The 15,432-nt window shown below is 47.2% G+C and overlaps 1 protein-coding gene across 1 annotated transcript in view; it reads left to right on the top strand.

Moving 5' to 3' along the window:
- Positions 1 to 4,531: 4,531 nt before the first annotated feature.
- Positions 4,532 to 15,432, top strand: part of TRAPPC10 (trafficking protein particle complex 10) — a 53,578-nt gene continuing 42,677 nt past the window's right edge. Inside the window, exons 1-3 of the mRNA XM_012002526.1 lie at positions 4,532 to 4,724; positions 7,926 to 8,037; positions 12,054 to 12,301. Of these exons, the coding sequence (XP_011857916.1) occupies positions 4,620 to 4,724; positions 7,926 to 8,037; positions 12,054 to 12,301 (465 nt within the window). The 5' untranslated portion in view covers positions 4,532 to 4,619. The remainder of the gene's footprint in view (positions 4,725 to 7,925; positions 8,038 to 12,053; positions 12,302 to 15,432) is intronic.

The following is a 15,432-nucleotide window of genomic DNA, read 5'->3' as shown; positions in this document are numbered from 1 at the left end:
TGTTCGCCAGGATGGTCTCGGTCTCCTGACCTCGTGATCCGCCCGTCTCGGCCTCCCAAAGTGCTGGGATTACAGACATGAGCCACCGCGCCCGGCCCTGTGTTTCTTTCTTTACCTTAACACCTTCTGAGAAGTTCCTAAGCACGTTCCTAAGTTGTAAAATGCTGACCTAACCCCTTCAGAAACTGTGAAAGGGAATCCTGGAACTTTGGCGGTTAATAGATTTCATGGGCCTTCTCCGCCTTGCCCTGCTCTCTCCTGGGGTGGGTCGCTGCCTTTCTCTTCAGTGATGCCGTTGCCAGCTGAGCCAGTCAGCATGTTAACTCCTCTGTAATTGATGGTCTTTATCTCATAGTTTACACTAGAACTCACCAGGGCCTGGGCATTCAGCAGCGAACCTGGACCCTGCCCTGGTCCAGCAGGTCGTTATAGCCATGGTCACCATGCTTATGGTGGCAAGGGTTCAGATGGAGGACTCCAGACTACTGCGAGAGCCTACAGCCGGGCACCTGGCCTTCTCTGGGGCCAACAGAGGCTCACTGAGAAAGCAGAGATGGGCTGAGAAATAAAGGATGCGCGGGGGGTATGGGCTGAGAAATAAAGGATGCACGGTGTGGGGGGATATGCAGTGGTATGGGCTGAGAAATAAAGGGTGCGCGGGGGGTATGGGCTGAGAAATAAAGGATGCGCGGGGGTATGGGCTGAGAAATAAAGGATATGCAGGGGTATAGGCTGAGAAATAAAGGGTGCGCGGTGTGGGGGGTGAGGGAGGAGGAGCAGGGGCAGGTGGTGCGAGTGCAGCCTGTAGCCCCAAACAGACGGGGCCCCGCACTATTCTGTCATGTGACTCTCCAGGCCTCCGTGGTAGTTCTTCAGCGGGAGGAACTAGGGTGGGTGCCTTTTTCATGTTCCACACAATACTGGATACACAGTAATGTTCAGACTTGCTTTTTTAATGGTTTGAATTAAATAATTAGGTAGTTGAGCTTATGGTTTATCTTAGAGAAGTTTCATTCAATTTGGGCTTACGGAAACTTCTTTGTAACGTGTGTTACTTATAAATTAGTTAATCAAAAGGAATCAGCTTAGCATTTAGGAAGATGCTACGCGATTGAATGTCCGTGCCCTCTATGTGGTTCAAGTACTGACATTTTTTGTTCTGAGAAAGAGAGTAGACAGCCATGAAGCCTGGCAGGAGGAGCAGTGTGTTCTGTAGCCTAACGCGAGTGTGGGCCACGCTGACGGGGAGACCACTGAGGCAGCGCTAGGAATCAAAACCAAGTGGCCTTGGAGGTTTTTCTTAATATCACAAAAGAAATCATATTTATTTGGGATTATATTAAGTAAACACATTAGTGTTAATGAGGTCTATTAGTCTTACCTTGTGAAATGTTCAAATTGTATAATTTTCTCAAAGTACCTATTGATTACTTTTAAGTCTGCGAATCAAAACCAAGTGGCCTTGGAGGTTTTTCTTAATATCACAAAAGAAATCATATTTATTTGGGATTATATTAAGTAAACACATTAGTGTTAATGAGGTCTATTAGTCTTACCTTGTGAAATGTTCAAATTGTATAATTTTCTCAAAGTACCTATTGATTACTTTTAAGTCTGCGTTTATAATCTTTATCTAATTTCCAATAATATGTTTTTACTGAGCCTATTTAAAACTAACTTGCTTTTTAATGACTGTTTTTTATACATTAAATGTAATTTACTAAAATTTTCAACATTTTGTCTTCAGTAGGTTTAAATATACCTTCTACCATTTGGTTTTTATTAATTTGCAAAGCCACTTCTTAACAGATCTATGTTTTTTAAATGTAAAGACTTTGGTGAGATTTTCATAAATTTGAATTTAACAGAGTCTGTATTGACAATTGTTTTGTTTTTTTACTTTTTTTTTTGACAATTGTTTTATTACCCAGTATAATTTCTGGCCTTTGAAAATATTGTAACACTTGACCCTTAAGTGGCTTACTGTTTTTTTAACATTAGACTGGTGTTTAATTTTGATTATGCACACTACATACTCATTGTAGAATTATTAGAAAAAGGTAATGAGCAAAAAGAAAATGCATATTAACTCTTAGCATTTTGGTATGTATCTTCTCAGACTTTTTTTCTTTATGCATGCATAATACGTGTGTGTATTTTAAGTTAATATAACGTTGTGTGTTGTTTATACTTGCTTTTTTCACTCAATATATGGTAAAGATTTTCCACAAACAATAAATGTATTTCCAGACTCTCGGTGTTAGTGAGTGGATAATATTCCATAGTATTAACGTGCCATAAGTTATTTACACATTCTGCTGCTGGGCTTAGGTTATTGCTTGCTTATTGTTATAAACAGCAATATTGTGAACACTTTTCTAGCTCAAATGTTGTGAACATCCTTAATTATTTCAGAATACCTTCCTGAAGGAAAATTGCTTGGTAACAGATTTTACGCATTTTTCGGGCTTTTGCTAAGTACGAGGCTGGTAGAGACAAGGGTTGACTTGTGATCAGCAGTGTGACTTGTGATGGCCATAGCCGTCGTGGTGACTTGCTGAGGCTGCAGCCGGGAGCCCCTTCTTCCACATGTGCCTCCAGCCCCTGCAGTCTGCGTGCCTTGGGGGATCGCGCCACTCTCCAACTTGGCCCCACCATCCCTGACTTCATTCGTTTGTTTTGGGCTCTCCTTTTCTGAGTTAACGACTTAGGCTTGATGTGAAATTCTGAAGCATAGTTCTTTTTTACTTAAAAAAAATGGATGGTGATGTAGAACAGGATCTACTAGAGACGGGACATATCATGACTGTGTATCTGATTGATCTCTGGAAACGGTTACTGTTTTGGTGGTTGGCACTTGTTTAGTTTCTGTTTCCATTCACCCCTGTAGGTGTACAGGAGAATTCGCGTCGGGTCGGAAATAAATATGGGTAATTATAATCCTTGAGAATGCCTGAAGGATAAACTACCAAGCTCATAGGTTCCAGCAAGCTCCTACTGTGGATAAATACATGTTAGTCCTCTGGGGGACCTTTGGAGGGAGCGGCTCTGGCCCCTTTGTCTTTGAGGGAGGAAAGTGTGCAGGGGGGTGGGTTCAATGAATTTGTAGCCAGCCACCAAGTTTTAAGTTTTCTTCTTGGTTCTGGTTGTTCACATGGTGGAACATGTAGAGTGTGTGCTGCTTCACTGAGGTATAATTCCATGAATTTAGCCATACCTCCAAAGGATATGCTGGGGCACGGAGAAAAGGAACTTAGAGTCAGTTCATTTTGCTACTTTTCGGTAATTCAAGTAAAACATTTACTAAGGAGAACTGGTGAAGCTCACAGAATCGATGTTTAAAAATTATTTCTGAGTTCAAATTTATACATTATCTTCCTAGATTAATTACTATTACCAAGGCTAAAGAAATTTACCATTTCCAGCCTATCAAATACATTGCCTTGTCCAAATCTGTTGGGAACTTTGTATAATTTTGTGTGTTTGACCTTTTTACATCATGGGTTCAGGCTCTTTGTAATTAAACTCTTCTGGCCTATGTGTTAAGCCATGTTCTAAGCCTTTATTTGTTAAATGGTTTATTAACTCTCCCCTTGAAGAGCTCACAGGCTAGTGGGAGGGATAGAGGTACAGAGAAGGGGAGTGTTTTCCTGTGAGGCCCGCAGCCTAGCAGCAGTGTGGGCAGAGCAGTTGGGATGGCGATGGGGGGAGGTCGTGAAGATGCCACGCCTGGGTGGAAGGAACGTGCTCATGAAGAGAGGAGAGCGGGAGAAGGTCAGCAGGCTTGAGCTGGGAAGCAGAGGAAGTAAAGTGAGACATCATGGTGCTCGTGTGCCGTGCTGAGAAATCTAAATTTATCCTGTCGATCCCAAGGAACCAAAATGGATTTTGAAGGAGGCAGGGAACTGAGTGAGGCGTGATCACATTATTTTACAGAGAACTCAGAGCTGGGTCTTTGGCTCAGGACTCATGTAAATCCCTTTCCCCCTTTCCAGTTGATTCTATAGCAAACTCTCCTTTGAATTTCTGTAGAACTTACTGCTCATGTTCATGACCAGTTTATGATGAAGCCTTTTCCTAACCTGGTTTCTTACTGCCTGCCTCATGTTTTTGACTGTTTAAAGAAGGAAGAAGCCAGATGCAGTGGCTCATGCCTATAATCCCAGCACTTTGAGAGGCCGAGGCAGGAGGATTGTTTAAGCCCAGGAGTTCGAGACCAACCTGGGCAACATAGCAAGACCTCATCTTTACAAAAAAATATAAAAATTAGCCAGGCATGGTGGTGTGTGCCTGTGATCCCAGCTACTGGGGAGGATCACTGGAGTCCGGGAGGTGGACGTTGCAGTGAGCCAAGATTGTGCCACTGCACTCCAGCCTGGGCCACAGAGCAGAACTCTGTCTCCAAAAAAAAAAAAAAAAAAGAGGGAGGAGGACGGAACGAAATTGCCGCCCAGGACAATGGCAGCTGCTGAGCCGTGGCGCTGTGCATGGAGGGTCTTTCCCAGATAGTCTGTTCATGTCTTTGCAGGTGTGTTGTGCTCTCCGACCCCTTGAAGGACTCTTCTCGAACTCAGGAATCCTGGAATGCCTTCCTGACCAAACTCAGGACATTGCTTCTTATGTCTTTTACCAAAAACCTAGGCAAGTTTGAGGATGACATGAGAACCTTGAGGGAGAAGAGGACTGAGCCAGGCTGGAGCTTTTGTGAATATTTCATGGTTCAGGTACTTGACTCATTACAGAACTAGACAGTTCCCTTCCCTCCCTCCCTCCCTTGTGCCCTCCCTCTTTCCTCCTTTCTTTCTAAGTAAGGCACCTCTCGTGGTAATCTCATTGGCAGAGTTTTTAAAAACAAAAAACCTGGAATATCTTTAGGACTAGAAAGTCAGGAAGTGCGTGGAAGCAGATGGGGCATGTATAGGACACGCACTGCCCCGAGGAGCATCCGGGGGTCAAAGCTGGAGCAGTTTCAGCAACAGAATAAATAAGGATAGAGTCAGGGTTTAACCCATGGAATAAAATTAATATCCTTGAGTCTGTATCGATAGACAGAAATCATCGGTTAAATAAATAAATGGCGGAGAAGGGTCAGCTCTTCCACACAGAAGAATTCTGCTTAAACGCAGAAGGAAAGAAAAGCAGAAAATCACTTCTAAGCCAATGTCCCAGCAAGAACTGTTGGAGGCAGGATTAACGATGGATGTCCAGGGTGGTGGGCAAAGGCCTGAGAAGAGGTGGGCTTGCACAGTCTCACGGTGGCCCCCCAAGATGTCTGTCAGCTACCGAGGGAGCAGTAGCCACTCCACAGTGGGGGAACCAGGTACATACCGCCTGAAGGAAATGATAGGGCTGCTTCCGCCCGTGAGAAGTTGTGTCCATCTCATGAAATCCTTGGTAAGATGTGCTGAGGAATACTTGGCATCTTTTCCCTGTAAAAAATGATCATCTCACGGCAGTCATGAAACATATCAAATGAACCCAAGTAGAGGGACATTAGACAACGTAGCACTCTTCAAGGGTGCCACGGCAGTGAAAGACAGACTGAGAAACTGACAGACTGCAGGAGCTGAAGGAAGCAGCAACTCCGGCCTAGTTGGGGGTCAAGGGTGGGGTCTTGGAGCAGAAACAACTGCATCAGTGGAAAAACCACTGAAATTCCAATGAGGGCTATTTAGTTAATAGTATTATACTTAGGTTAATTTTCTGGTTGTGACAGTTGTACCACGGTCATGTAAGACGGCAGTGTTCAGGAAGCTGAGTGAGGGCTATATGGAAACTAGATCCTTTTTTTTTTTTCCCCCTCAATATTTCTGTAAGTCTAAGTTCAGAATTTAAAATGAGTAAGGAAGGAAATTCTGACATACACTGCAACGTGGATGGACCTAGAGGACATGATGCTGAGTGAAATAACACACAAAGTCACATAGGGACAGACTGTGTCTGCTTCTGTGAGGTCCTCGAGTGCTCAGGTTCAGAGACAAGGTGGAATGGGGGGTGCCGGGGGCTGGCGGAGGGAGAATGGGAGTGAGTGTTTAATAGGACAGAGGTTCCGTTTGGGAAGATGAGAAAGTTTGGGATATTGATTGCACAACGGTGTGAGTGCATTTAACACTACTGAGCTGTACTCGTCTCTCTCTCTCTCTCTTTTTTTTTATGACGGAGTCTTGCTCTGTCACCAAGGGCTGGCGTGTAATAGCGCGATCTCAGCTCACTGCAACCTCCACCTCCCAGGTTTAAGCGATTCTCCTGCCTCAGCCTCCTGAGTAGCTAGAATTCCAGGTCGGCGCCACCATGTCCAGCAAATTTTTGTATTTTTAGTAGAGATGGCGTTTTGCCATATTGCCCAGGCTGGTCTCAAACTCCTGGCCTCAAGTGATCCGCCTGCCTCGGCCTCCCAAACTGCTGGAATTACAAGTGTGAGCCACTGCGCCTGGCCTGAGCTGTACTCTTAAAAATGGTTAAGATGGTCAGTTTTATATTACATACATTTTAATCACAATTTAAAAGAAAAACATTAGAGTGCTCAGTCTTGAAAATACTTGACAAAGAAAATGAAGTTCAGTGTAACTTCGCAGTTTCTCTTGCAAAACACAGCCCACCACTGTTCTCAGGGGAAACAGGATACAAAGGAGCACCCTCAGTTCTCACCTAGTGAGTGGGACCTGGGTGGGCCCTTTGGGGTCTGGGAATAATGTCCACAAATACATGGGGTGGAACTGGATTCCCAAGACCTGACCATGTGGGGAGGTTTATGTGCGTGCACATTCTTCTGGTCTTTACTTTTTAATGTACAGTAATGGAGATCGGAAAGCAATCACCTGTCACCGTCTCTTTTCATTTTCTCATTCGATAAAGGTTACTGAGCACGAACAGGGCCAGGCCCTCCTTGATGCTGGGACGCCGTCACTATACGGTTCTTGTGAGCTTGTGTGACAGTGGAGGAGACACAGGAAAGGAAATGACGCAGATGCTAGGGCGAGAGAGAGACACGAGGCAGAGATGGTGTGGTGCGCTGCGCAGGGGCAGGAGGAGGAAAGGCCTCACTGGGCTGGGGACTTAGCCAGAGCTGAAGGAGGTTGGAGAGCAAGCCATGTGGATGTTTAGAGGAAGAGAAAGTGTTCCAGGCCACGGAATGGGGCAGTGCACAGGCTCCGAGGCAGCTCCCTGCCATGCACACTTGAGCAGCAGTGAGGAGGCCTTGGTGGTGGAGCTGAGGCCAAAGGGGTGGTGCTGGGGGACATAGATTTTGCAGGGCCTGGAGATGCCTTGGAAGGACTTAGGAGTCTCTTGAATGTGATGAGCAGTCGCTGACTGAAATGGGGAAGACGGTAGGTGGAGCACTTTGTGGGAAAGGTATGGGGTTCAGGTTTCCATGTGTAAGCCTGAGCTGTCTGTTAGGTGTCCACGCAAGTGTGCTGTGCTTGCCATTGGAGCCAGAGTCGGGGCTGAGCTGGAGTCCTAAATGTGTGTGGTTTTGCTGTGTAGATAGGCTCAATCTCGGAGAGGGAATAGTGAGTGTAGACAGGGAAGTCCAAGGGCTGAGCCCTGGGGCCTCCAGCGGAGATCCTGGGGAAACGAGAGGAACCAGCCGTCTGACCAGAGGGAGCCAGAATGAGGGATGAGGGGAGCAGGTGGCTGGGTCCTGGACAGCAGGAAACATCCCAAGGACAAGGGGTGGCCGGTTATATCCGGTGCTGCCGATAGGTCAGGGAGGGTTCAGGAGTGACCTTGGCCTCTTCTAGCTTCTCGTGCGTGTGTGAGTGTTGACGCGTGTGGTCCTCACACTAGTTTTTACTCAGCGGAGTGTAGGCGTTGTTCATAGTGCTGCATGCCTTTCTCTGTTGTAATTTTTAATGGCTACATACTGTTTTTTCAATATGTTGATTTATGTTTTTGTTTTTTAAAAACGTATCTTGGGCGAATAGGAGGAGCTTGCCTTTGTTTTCGAGATGCTGCAGCAGTTCGAGGACGCCCTGGTGCAGTACGACGAGCTGGACGCCCTCTTCTCTCAGTATGTGGTCAACTTCGGGGCCGGGGGTGAGTAGTGGCACTTCAGTAACGCATGCCTTTCTTAGTGTGGCTTTCTCCACCTGCAGATGGTCTTGAAGCAGCCATTTATTTACCTCATGAGTACGCATGTTTTGCTGTTGTCTTTATACACATTGTATCAGATATATTCTCATGATTCCTAGAGGAAATGAAATGAGAATTAAGAATTAGTCATTTTCACTTTTAGAAGAATCTTAAGTAACAGAAGTAATAAAAACAAACAAACTGTTTTCCAAGTATAAAATGTCCTTTCCACAACTCAGTGGCCTGCTGGTGATGCTTCGATTCTGTCCCTCGTTACAGTCAGAGTGGACGTCCCTTTCCCTTCCATCCAAGAGTTGTCTTTGGAATGCTCGAGTGCTCGTTGCTGTGAGCTTATGTAACACCCTTGGGTGTTCATCTTTCTTTTGCACTTTTAAGCAATATCTTAAGCTCTTTTACAATTAAAGAATTAGCACAGTGAAACCATACACAAAGAGAAACATTGGTTACTGTCCTCAGTGTTTTTCCCTGATGCTTATTTTGATGAAAGTGATACCATGTTACGTAGCTGTTTCTCTGTCGCTCCTTTTTCTTACTCACAGCCCGTCGTGGGCGTCTCTCCAGGTTAACAGGTGGGGTTTGGAGTCTCCAGGTTAACAGGTGGGGTTTGAAGTTGTTTTTTTAGAGTTGGTATATTCCTGGCTCGATTCTACTCCCTGGTGTTGGACATTGGGTTCTTTCCTGCTTCTTGCCACCACAAGCAGAGCTGTCGTGGGCATCTTTGCCAGGTTCCTTTTTGAGAACCCTTGTCACCATGTGTGAAGGAAGGGGTAATTTCAAGGAGCCCCGGTGTCAGCTGGAGAACCTGGAGGGAGGTGAAGTGTGGGGATGGTCAGCTCTAGCTGTGGGCACTGTCCTCACTCTGGAAATCAACAGTGGCGCCAATGGCTACTGGCTCATAGTGAAGATCAGGTCTGATCTCAGTCTCCTGAGATGCCAGTGTAGACGTAGAACCAAAGCAAAGTGTTTACTCAGTAAAAAAAAACAGAAGAGGTAGAACTCTATTTCTTATATTTTATGCAGGTGTGAGCCACCATGCCCGGTCTTAGGTGTCCATATTATACATATATATCTATTATTTAGTTTTGAGACAGTATCTCACTCTGTCCCCAGGGTGGAGGGCAGTGGTGCAATCTTTGTCCACTGCAACCTCTGCCTCCCGGGTTCAAGCGATTTTTGTGCCTCAGCCTCCTGAGTAGCTGGGATTACAGGCACACGCCACCATGCCTGGCTAATTTTTATATTTTTAGTAGAAACGGGGTTTCACCGTGTTGGCCAGGCCAGTCTCGAACTCCTGGCCTCAAGTGATCCTCTTGCCTCGGCCTCCCAAAGTGCTGGGATTACAGTTGTGAGCCACCATGTCCAGTCTACATACATACATACCTACCTACCCACACACACACACACACAATTTTTTTTTTTTTTTTTAGACGGAGTCTCACTTTGTTGCCAGGCTGGAGTGCAGTGGTGTGATCTCGGCTCACTGCAACATCCTCCTCCTGGGTTCAGGCGATTCTCTTGCCTCAGCCTCCCGAGTAGCTGGGACTACAGGCACGCACCACCATGCCCAGCTAATTTTTTTATTTTTAGTAGAGACAGGATTTCACCATGTTGGTCAGGATGGTATCGATCTCCTTATCTCATGATTCGCCTGCCTCGGCCTCCCAAAGTGCTGGGATTACAGGAGTGAACCACCACACCCGGCCTATATTTTTTAAATATCTTACATGTTTTTTTTTTTGAAAAATAGATTTATTTAGCAAAAAATGTTTGAATTTAATAAATAAATGGCAATAACTGGTACATCCATTAGTTGAAAAAATTAAAATATTTTCACTGAGCACCAAATAGTTCTCAGTCTTTTCGTGGAGAACTCCTTTGAAAGAATGCCTAGAACTTAATCTGTTTATTTAGGTTTTTAACCAAGAAATCTAAAACTGCCAATCACAGTTTCAAATTACCATGAGATGACCGTGTTAACAACCTTGAGGTCGTATCGTATGAGCTTGTAAAAGCTGTGTTGAAGCTATATATTCTAACTGAGGGCATTTGTTAGCCTCAGGCAGGCTGGTAATCACAGGTCCATGTGCCTGTGATGCCATATACACAACATTGAGTAATAAGGTGTCATTTATAAGATAAAGACCATATGGTCCCTGGCAGCAGAATAGGTGCTGGGCAGCTTCAGGGACTAGGCATCTGAATGGATGTCAGTGCCTGTGGGAGGGGAGAGGCCTTCAAGGCTGAAATATCTGACATACTTCTTATATTTCACCTAATTTATTTATTTTTTCTCTCAGTTTTAAAATTTGGGGCAATTTAAAATCCAAAAGTAAGCCTGGACGAAGTTTTGCTGCTGAATAAGACGATTCGTTTTTGTTCTTTCATTCAACAAGTACTTACTGAGGGACCACCGTGTGCCAGGCACTGTTCTAAATACAGGGAGGAATAAAACAAAATCCCTTTTTTTTATGGTGCTTACATGAAGGGGAAACCGGCGCCGAAAAGTAAATCTGTCACTTGCCGTCCGTAGTAGTAAGTTTGGGCTGTAGAAAGGGGCTCCCGTGAGGGGTGGGGCAGTATGTGCCGTTGGAGCTTGGATAGGGCACTGGAGTGGCCTCTCTGGGGGGGGGTGGCACTGGCACCAGAGGCGTGACTGAAATGTGGGCGTGCCCCATGAGAGTCCTGGTGGGAGGGGAGCCTAACCAAGGGAACTGCTGGTGCAGGGCTGGGCTGGCGGGTCCGCAGCACACTGCCGTGTGCTCCAATAGCCCTGAGGATGCTGGTGCAAGCCTGGGCTGGCGGGTCCGCACCACACTGCCGTGTGCTCCAATAGCCCTGAGGATGCTGGTGCAGGGCTGGGCTGGCGGGTCCGCAGCACACTGCCGTGTGCTCCAGTAGCCCTGAGGATGCTGGTGCAGGGCTGGGCTGGCGGGTCCGCACCACACTGCCGTGTGCTCCAGTAGCCCTGAGGATGCTGGTGCAGAGGCTGGGGCAGGTCCGCATCACACTGCTGTGTGCTCCAATAGCCCTGAGGATGCTGGTGCAGGGGCCGGGGCGGGCCAGCACCACACTGCCGTGTGCTCCAGCAGCTCTGAGGATGCTGGTACAGGGCTGGGCTGGCAGGTCCGCGCCACACTGCTGTGTGCTCCTCGGCTCTGAGGAGAAGCTCCCGTCAGTGAAGGGAGCTTCAGTTCCTGCACACAGTTGTGCAGCATTTAACCATGTCAGGATGCCACGTAGGAATGAACTGGTTACGACACCTCTCCGTTGGAGTGAGAAAAATAGATTCAAAGGTTTTTTCAATAATGATTGATGGACTTGTTATTATACATTGTTACGCTTATTTTAAGATCATATTTGAGTCTTAGGGGTATAAGTAAACCTCTGGGAGCCTTGCTGAAATTTGTGACAAGCAGTCATTCTTTTTTCTTCTGTGCGCTGCTACCAAGTCCTCCCTGTCTCTTCCTCTAGGAGCTTGACTCAGGGAGGTGACGTGGTTGAGTTAGGGAAATAAGTAAGGAATATGTAGTCTAACGAAGACCAAAAGCACCAGGATGGTCAGAGCAGGCAGCACTCCAGCCCGCAGGTAAAGATAAGGAAGCCCAGTCCCGCTGCAGCCCGAGATTAGAGCCCTCCCTCCGTCTGAGACAGAGCCTGCGCTCCCCTAACCATGTAGCCTGTTGGTCTCTGGGCGGCTTCCCGACCTGTTCAGCTCCCGCCCATGGCTTTCTGGGCATGGTAGGGTGGCGTGCCTTGTTGCCTGGGTCACGTTACCCTCATCTCGACTGTCAATGCCGGGAGCCAAATGGTGCACATCACTAGACCACAGGGGGTGGGCAGTGTTCTTAGAACAACTGGTTCTGAAGCTGCCTGTTTGCTCACCATCCTCAGCCTGAGCAGGAAGCTCAGGAAGGTGAAGTACCTGCAATCAGCACCTTTCATGATGTGTGTTTGTTTAGATGGTGCCAACTGGCTGACTTTTTTCTGCCAGCCAGTGAAGAGCTGGAACGGATTGATCCTCCGAAAGCCCATAGATATGGAGAAGCGGGAATCGATCCAGAGGCGAGAAGCCACGCTGTTAGATCTGCGCAGTTACCTGTTCTCTCGCCAGTGCACCTTGCTGCTCTTCCTGCAGAGGCCGTGGGAGGTGGCCCAGCGCGCCCTGGAGCTGCTGCACAACTGTGTGCAGGAACTGAAGCTCCTAGAAGTGAGTTGGCTCTTTTCCCAATTTACCCGTTTCTTGATTGTTCCAGGAGAAATCTCTGAACCTTGAGGTTCCAGGCATTGAACTGTTTATGCTTAAGAAAGAGTTTTCTTTTCTGAATGTCTTTTATTTTCAATATATTATTTGCTTAGTTACTTTTTACGTTGATTCATTGCTCAAAAATAGAACTCTGTTCTCAACATGGTGAAGTTTGTGCCAGTCCAGAGCAAGCCTCTTAAATGAGCTCAGTGGAGCTCACTGGCTGACTGCGGCCTGCGCTACTGCGTGAGCCGTCTCCACGGAGAAGCGTCACTCACCTGAGGGACCCGCAGAGCTAGGTTTTGCAGGTAGACATTTATTTTATCTCAGACATTTATTTCATGTAGACATTTATGTTATTTTTCTCTTCAGATAAATAGTTTTGCACATGGCCATGCAGGTAGCAATGTGAGTGACACACAGCAGGCTGTGCCCCATTGATTAGTAGTACGAAGCTTCGTGGAAGATATGTCATAAATTCTGTGTGTGTGTGTGCGCACGCGCGCTCACTTATTGGGTGTGTGAATGTAGTTAGTAAAACATTTGCCTTTAGAGTTAAATTCACCCAAGCACTAAACTGTTACTGCCTGTAGAACCATGGACATTCTAGTGAGGTGGAAGGACTGTAGAGACTGTATCTAGTCTGGTGATTCTTGTTTCAGGGTCCTCTTTATCCAGAATAATTCACACACACAAACGAAAACGACTTGAGGATTCGTGTATGCCCCTGCCACCCATCCTCTGGTTAAGATCTCCTGAGTGAGTGGTCTGATGCTGTTTTGTAAACAAGAAAACAGAGTCTGGAAGTGATTAGGTCTGAAGAGTATAGGCCATTGATGGGGATGGTGTTTCATAATATAGGAACTAATTTTTGTGTGCTTGGTTTGAAATAATTTTAAGAGATTTAAATTTAATTAATGAAGATAAATGTATTTTAGTTAATTTCAAAAGGAGAAATTCTTATTTCAGAGCTCAGCTCATTAGTACCTAGCCCAAGTCACAAACTCAGAAACTTAGGAATTTTTATCAAATGATTTTTCTTCGCCTAATGAAGCAAATGAGGAAAGGCACCATTTTCCACCTCGAAATGGCACTCTGGGCTGCCTGTAACCCCCGGATGGAGAGACTCTGCTTGGGCTGCTCAGCCCTAACTGCAGGCTGGGGGCGGGGCTGTGGGGGACCATGCGCTCCTGGAGCCGGGCGCTCTGTTCACGTGTGCCTCGGGCTTTCACCTGATGTTGAGATTTTTGTCTTACTAGCCGATTGGGGAAAAAATTGAAGTATTCAAGTCCAGATGATTCAGACGTGACGTCTTCTGAGTGAGACGACCCCAGCAGGGCTGATTGGAAAGAGCTGTTGCCCATTTTGGGACAGGTGTAGGAAACCTCGGAGGATGGCACAGACCCAGTCCCTTTATTGCTGGTCTCCGCCAATTCATGAACACCAGGATTTAAGAATCTCAAGTTGTTTTTCCAGCTTCAGAAGGGTGCCTGGGAATAGCATGACTACCAGCCTGTAGAGGGAGGAGAAAAATCCCCACAGCCAGGTGGGGCCAGTGCAGAGTAGGCTGACCTGGGGTGGTGGTGGGGGGGACTGTGCCCCGCAACTGAGGAGGCCACTGGCCCAAAGCAGCTCCACCAGGAGGGAAGCGGGCACCTCCACCCCCCACCCTTCCCTCTGAACTCCTCCGGGCACTCTGGAAGCTAGAGGCCAGGGAGCCCACTGATGTGTTACATACAGCTCCCCCAGCAGAGAACAGGGCGGCAGGGTATGGAAAGTGGATATGAGAGGCCAAGCCGAGAGGTCCGGTACTGCGTGGAGATGGCAATCCCTTTTCCTCTTCTGGCGCTGCTCACTAGTGTGCTTGCCCCACCACGGCTGCCCTCCTGTGGGCGTGCGCAGGTGCCATGGAGGCCTGGAGCAGCAGCGGCATAGTGCGTAGCGCTGCACTCACTCCCCGCAGAGCTGCATGCTCACCTCCTCCTGTGGGCTGTCCTCCTATGGAGCAGGTTCTTAGGGACTTCCTAGCGGTTCTCCTGGGTTCTGGAATGCCTATGGCCCTTGTGGAAGGAGGTAGAAGTAGGTCTGTTATTACCTTGTGGCTGGAAGGAGAAATGTGTAAGTAATAGAGGGTGTGGGTTCTGGAGTTCCTTGGAGCGTCGGGGTTCACAGGAGCCACACGGGGTCTGTTGGCTCCTCTGGGCGCTCGTCTGCAGGGCCGGGAAGTCACTGAGGTATTTTCAAGGCTTTATATTGTGTGAGGAGCCTCTTATCCGTGGTGTATTTTCTGAGCCCTTTGCTTTACTGAATGAAGTTGTTGTCTCGTTGGCCTTTCCTTGAGTGGAAGCTGTCCCCATTGCTTTTAGTCATAGCTATTGCACTTCTTTGCACTGTTGAGTTCTGTGTCTCCAGTGAGAGAAGGTGGCCAAAACTGAATGCTGGATTTGAGGAAAGGACATGCCACCCACTGATGACTTTTTCACAGTCTCTCAGTCTCTTTCCTTCTAAGAACCCACTTCCTGTTTCCTCACCTCCTTCTGATGTACACAGCTGGCTGCGCCTCCTTACACGCGCTGTGCATGTCAGATTCCCAGTCCGGAGAGGACAGCCTCCCTTGTCGCTTGTGTTGAAGTGCACACAGTCGTTTTTGCACACTTTGCTCCTGAGTTTGATCAACACTGAGATTCACACTGTTTACTTAGAGGGCTTCGCCAGTAGCTTCACATCAGAAGTGTTTCTCTTCCTCTCCCTTTTTCTTTTCTTTTTTTTTTTTTTTGAGATGGAGTCTCACTCTGTTGCCTAGGCTGGAGTGCAGTGGCGCGATCTCGACTCACTGCAGACTCCACCTCCCAGGTTCACGCTATTCTCCTGCCTCAACCTCCTAAGTAGCTGGGACTACAGGTACCCACCACCACGCCTGGCTAATTTTTTGTATTTTTTTTTTAGTAGAGACGGGGTTTCACCGTGTTAGCCAGGATGGTCTCCGTCTCCTGACCTCGTGATCCGCCTGCGTCGGCCTCCCAGAGTGCTGGGATTACAGGCGTGAGCCACTGCGCCCGGCCTTCTCTCCCTTTTTCTAAATTTTTAAGTTTTTT

The sequence above is a fragment of the Mandrillus leucophaeus genome, unplaced genomic scaffold, assembly GCF_000951045.1.
Source record: "Mandrillus leucophaeus isolate KB7577 unplaced genomic scaffold, Mleu.le_1.0 Scaffold69, whole genome shotgun sequence".
Classification (NCBI taxonomy): domain Eukaryota; kingdom Metazoa; phylum Chordata; class Mammalia; order Primates; family Cercopithecidae; genus Mandrillus; species Mandrillus leucophaeus.
This window is presented reverse-complemented; position numbering and strand designations above follow the sequence as displayed.